We start from the raw sequence: 5,920 nt of genomic DNA, 5'->3' as shown, positions 1-5,920 counted from the left end.
AAACTCAACGCAGGCTTTAGGATGCCCAAAGAATCAACACCATTGATTTCAATGAAGGCGATGAAAATCTACTTTATTCTCGGATTTGGCGTTAGGAAAATGGGCTCTAATTTCTAGCTCAGTTCAAAAGGCAGAAATCGCTTTCGTGCGAAACGAAGTGTGAGTGGAGCTTAGCTTTACCCCAGTTCAGGCGTGGGATCCCTCAGCCATCCCAAAGTATGGTAATAATAATTAATTTTTCTTTCCATTACTGCTTGCAGGACCCACCAAACACAGACATAATCTCCCCTAAAGGTACTTAATTCGGTTTATAGAAAAAGCCGAAATTTCTTCTGGGAAGAAGTCAGATGTACGGGATTCTACAAATCATCCTGTACATCCAGATAAATATCTTAAGTTTCCTCTGACTTCTCAAAGAAACAGAGAGATCGGATAGAGGATCTCTATCTAGATAGACTAGAATGGGCTCCGGACTTACAGGTTTAGTTTTCTTGAAGGTTTAGCCTCACACAGAACCTCTTTAGGGATGGAAAACGGTCCAGAAAACTCCACTGGCCAGAAGAACACCCTAGCTCAGTGGTTACCAACTGATGGTCCATGAGAAAATTGAGGTGGTCCACAGAAAAACTATTTGCATTTTTTATATTTCACTAAATAGTATTTATCTTTTAAAAAAAACCATATTAGCGGTCAACTGGATTTAAAATTATGAATTTAGTGGTCCCTGAGATCCAAAAGGTTGGTGACCCCTGCTCTAGCTGACTCAACTTTCCCTTTTTTCCTGCATAAATTTTAGATAAAATCTTGCTATTCTCGTCCGCTGCGCCCAGCCGTGAACTTCCACAGATTTTCCCGTGTTTTACCTCTAACTAATCGGCCGGGGACAGAAACCCGGACCAGATTCGCTTGCGCCAAAACTGGACGCCGGCTTCTTTGGGAATATCTTGCTTCCGTGAGTTTTTGACAAACTCTAAGTCGGGACACAAAGCAGACACGTGGCGCCGTGTGTGGTCGGCCTCGCCGTCGCCACTGGGCCAGTGCTACAAACTCAGAACGGCTGCATCCCTCAAAGACCAGGACTGAATTCTGAGCTAACAGCTGTGTGGGGTTTCTCTCTGCCCACCCCCACCCCCGCCCGCCTCCCTGTTGTAACAGTTCGGAATCTCAGGGCAGTTACACACACGAAGATGCACAGTACAAAGGAATATACGGATAAAGAAAAAATAGCCTTATGCAAAATGTAGATTTAAAAAAAAACTAGTCAACATATTCCTGTTTCTTTTTAAAGTAACACCCGTGTCCCGGTTGCATACGATCCTGAAAATTATTCCCAACATTAAGCAGCTGGAGAGCAGCGTTTTCAGAACATCCAGCGTTCTGATCGTTTCAAATGTGAATCGATCGATCGTTTCCTCGGATCTTGAAGGCGCTTTGTTGGGAAATCTGTATGAATGTCAAGTATGTCAAGAAAGGCCATCATCGATCGGGAGGAAGGCTGGAAAGCCAGAACGAAGGCTGCGCCCCCCACCACGCCACTCCACATTACAAGGCAAAACCCAACAAAACGACTTATACGCCGCCGCCGCATTTTGTTCGGCTTCCAAGTGGGGCGGATGAAAATGGAGCGGGCAAGAGGGGGCGTTTGGATCCTTCTCCGGCAGCTGCTGTTTGTCCGAGACTAAAAAAACGGGCCTGCCTCGAGGGGCGAAGTACTTCAGCTCAAGCTGAAGAGCCTCGGGGGACAGCTTTCTCCTCGGAACTGAAGCGCCCGCTTCTCGCTCCCGTGGGAGCTAAGAGCGAAATGAATGAGAAGGGCTCAGCTGAAGGCCGTGCCCGCACGTCTCAATCTGTTGACGGCTGGTTATTATTACTTTAAGCAATGCCACAAATCAGCTCGGCTCTAGGCAGCAGGATTTGCATCTGGACCATCTAGAGTCGACTCTTCCTGATGGGCGATGCTTCTTTTCCTCCTAAGAAATCCCCCCCCCCGTCCAGATGAGGGAAGTCTCCTCCAATTCCCTCCCAAGGGAATTTATTTCCAGTGCGCAGCTCTGATCCTAAAGTAATGCGCAAATAAGAATTTCGGGGGTTTAAAAGTAACCCGCTTCACAAGTTGTGGGAGTGGGGGGGGGATTCCGGGTTGTTGTTGTTTTGCACTCTCCTTGTCTATGATATTTTCAACACATATTGGTAATCCACGTATAACATGACAAATAAATAAATAAATAAATGTGAACACATATTTTGCAAGGAGCTCAAGGGGAGAAGCCAGCGCTGGCTTTGTTCGCTCGCATTCAGATACCCCGCTTCTTATCCTTCGGTATCCTTCCCCCCACCCCGCAGGAACCTGCTGATTGGGCCTTTGTATCAGTTTCTGGAATTAGAAAGAAAACTCCTCCGGAGAAAACAGCAAATCCTGCGGGTTTACTCTCAATATTGCTTCTGAGCAATAAAATGCTTCAAGGAGGACGAGGATAAATCTGAGTTCAAATCCTGGATCAGGAGTCTCAAGTGTAACTTTGAGCTGGTCTTTCTCTTTCAGTCCCTCCATCATCCCAGAGGAGAAAATGGAAACCGCATTTTCTAACTCTTTCCGGGACGCTCTTCAATGGGAATAAATAAACAGGCTTTCTAAGTGCCAGGCTTCCATCTCCCGTAGATGTCACCAGGTTCCGGGTGAAACCCTCAATGCTTTTTTTGAAAGAAATAATTCGCTTTACGTTTACATGCAGTGGGGCCGTTGGAAGTCCTGCAGAAATGAGTCTTTTAAATCAATTCGCTTAACTGTTGGTTTTTGGTTCATCGAAAGCGCAGCAGAGAGCCATCCGTTATTTTGGAGGGGGCTCAGATTTGACCCCGGCTATTAGTGACCCGTCTCGCCAATTGGAAAGATGGCGTGCTGCGAGCCGGGCTTGCCCCCCCCCCCCAAATAAAATAAAATAAAATAAAATCCGAAGCGTTGCACCGGGCTTATCAAAAGCAAGCCCGGCGCAACCAACAGGCCGAGGGGGAGGGAAGTGGAGCGCGAGGGCGCGCGAAGGGGGAGGGGGGCTTCAAACACTCCTCAGCCGAGGAGCGCGAGCGGCGGGTCTGTTTTGCGCGCGCCAAGACACGTGACGCGCTGTCCGCGCTATAAAAGCTCCTGGCGCTCGCCTCGGCGGCTCAGTGCTTGCGCGACGTTCCGGCCGGCGGGAGCTTCGCGCAAAGGCGGTGGCTTTCCCCACACTTTCTGTCCCGTCCCCCCCTCTCACAATCCTTTCGCTCCTTCCCTATCCCTCTTCCCCGCCCGGGGCCACCCCTGGCCCAATCCCCTGCCCTCCCGCCACTCCTCCTCCCGCCGCCCCCAACCCCGGTTGCCTTGCCCTCCTGAGGGAAGAGAAACTGCAGGGAGCGCCTGTTGCTCTCGGCCCGGCCGCGGGGAGCGAGGGCGCCTCCTCCTCCTCCTCGGGCTCCTCCCTCGCTCCGCCGCTAGGGGGTGGCCTAGCCGAGCAGCCCGACCCGGAGGCAGAAGCAGTCGGCCGGAGCAGTGGCGGCGGTGGCACCACCATCATGACCCTGGGCTGCAGCAGCGGGAGCAGCCGCCCCTGTGGCTTGCTGGCGGCCCCCTCACCGGAGGAGGATGAGGAGGACGAGTCGTTGTCCGACGTGGAGGATGCCGACATCGACGTGGTGGGGCCCCCTCACGAGCAGACCAAGTTTAGCGAGGAAGAGGAGGAGGAGGAAGAGGAAGACGACGATGATTTGCGCCTCCTCCCCAAACAGGCGCTGCGGGTGAGGCTGTCCCCAGTCCAGCGAGGCCCGGAGGCCACGCTGGGCGACAATCACGTCGTTGCAGCGGCTCCGGCGGGGTCGGCGGCCGGCCCGGCGTCTGCCTCGTCCTCTTCCTCCTCCTCCTCCTCCTCGCCGTCTAGCGGCGCTTCAGGAGCCGGCAAAAACCCCCTGGTGAAGCCGCCCTACTCCTACATTGCCCTCATCACCATGGCCATCTTGCAGAGCCCCAAGAAGCGGCTAACGCTGAGCGAGATCTGCGAGTTCATCAGCGGCCGCTTCCCATACTACCGCGAGAAGTTCCCGGCCTGGCAGAACTCCATCCGCCACAACCTGTCGCTCAACGACTGCTTCGTCAAGATCCCCCGCGAGCCGGGCAACCCGGGCAAGGGCAACTACTGGACTCTGGACCCGGAGTCCGCCGATATGTTCGACAACGGCTCCTTCCTGCGCCGGAGGAAACGCTTCAAAAGGCAGCAGCAGCAGCTCCACCCTCAGCCGCCGGAGCTCCTCTTGCGCGCCGCGGCCGCCGCTGCCGACCCAGCGACTTTCCTGCCGGGCTTCGCCTACGGACCTTATGGCTACAACTACGGGCTGCAGCTGCAGAGTTTCCACCATCACCACCATCATCACCACCACCCGGTTGCCGCAGGCGGAGGGACGGCGGGGACGTTTTCTTTCCAGACTTCCTCCTGCACCCTCCCTGCGCCGCCCGGCCCTGGGGCCACGGCGACCGCCCCGTCCGTCTTCTCCAGCGGACTCTCCTCTTTCCTGGGCGGCGATCTAAGTTGCAGGAAAGCTTTCTACCCGGCGGGGCAGCTTACCCCTACCGCCTCCCTCCTGCAGAGCCTCAAGACGGACCAGGGAACGGGCAACAGGCCTTCTTTTTCCATAGACAATATCATTGGAAGCGGTGGCGGCGCGGCCCCTCCGCCTTCCAGTAGCTCCGCGGTCAGCGCTACAGATTCGCCCTTCCCGGCGGGCCATGCTGGGAGCCAAGCGCAGGTCCTGGCTATGTTGTCTCCAGCTCTGACTCCCTTACCGAACCACTTGAGCCTCACCCACGAAGCACTCCTGCAATCGGGACAAAACTTTTCCAGTAAACTTACAAACCTCAGCAATTGTCCTTTTTAAAGGCAGCCACAATGGCCCCCCTTCCCAATCAACATTCCCCCTCCTATCTATCTTCCTCTATTGTCCTCCCATTGTGTTTTGAAAGGTAGGAACTTTTTTTTGGTGGCATCTGGCATCTGGATCGTTTTGTGCGTGTGTGTGTGTGTGTGTGTGTGTGTGTGTGTGTGTATCTCCTCTGGGGTTGTGGTTTAGCAAATGGCGGGGTATGTAAGTAGGGGGAGAGAAATTGTTGAGCCAAAAGACCTATTTAAAATTAGTCTTTCTTATAAAATGATTTCTGGCAGCTTGGAAGGAAAAAAAAGCAAAAGTGAAATCATTTAATTAAGGCTGCAGTCCTAAACTGTCCAGGTGGTGCTATTTTAGTTGGATTTATTGGAATGGCCTTCCAAGTATGGATCCATTAGCAGGTCGGTACTTCTGGGGTATAACTGCCTTATACTCTGTAAAGTTACTCCATTCAATTTAAATCTTTAATGCAGACTTCCCAGATAGTTGGTTTGAAGCCGGGCTTGTTCCAAGGGCTTAACTTTAAACTGACAGTGGTGGGGGTTAATTCATGCTTTTGGGGGGCAAATCCCATTGCATTCTGTTTGTGCTCCCAGGTGTGCCTCCTTGGGTGTGTGTATGGGGGGGGTGAGAGGCACTTGTGAGACTTTGCATTTAAACAGTTTCCCTGAATAGTTCTGATGTCTGTATTTTCCCATTTTTTGAAGTTTTTAAAAAAATCCTCTTGCGTATCCTTAATAGTTCAATGTTTCCTAAAAGTGTATAAATCAATTTACGTTTTAAGTGAGATTTGAAATACATATCACTAAAAATCAGGCCATATCAGCAAATCCTCTGTTATCAAAACTCCCACCTCCTCTCCACTCTCCTTCAGTGTGTGTGTGCACGCATATGTGTGTGTATGTATGTGTGTTCAGTGTACCGGGACTCATTGGCATGTATACATTGTGCACCAGAGCTATTTTGCTCTCTTCCCACTAGTTGTGTTTCCCTCCTATTTTATTGGAAGAAT

The 5,920-nt window shown here is 51.9% G+C and overlaps 1 protein-coding gene across 1 annotated transcript; it reads left to right on the top strand.

The window, feature by feature from the left end:
• Positions 1-3,549: 3,549 nt before the first annotated feature.
• Positions 3,550-4,902, top strand: FOXD2 (forkhead box D2). The gene is given in 3 exon segments (XM_032217928.1): positions 3,550-4,372; positions 4,375-4,427; positions 4,429-4,902. Coding segments are annotated over 3 exon segments (1,350 nt in total).
• The last annotated feature ends 1,018 nt before the right edge of the window (positions 4,903-5,920 follow it).

This window comes from Thamnophis elegans, chromosome 5 (assembly GCF_009769535.1).
Source record: "Thamnophis elegans isolate rThaEle1 chromosome 5, rThaEle1.pri, whole genome shotgun sequence".
Taxonomy (NCBI): domain Eukaryota; kingdom Metazoa; phylum Chordata; class Lepidosauria; order Squamata; family Colubridae; genus Thamnophis; species Thamnophis elegans.
The sequence above is the reverse complement of the archived record's forward strand: the minus strand, read 5'-3'. Positions and strand labels throughout refer to the sequence as shown.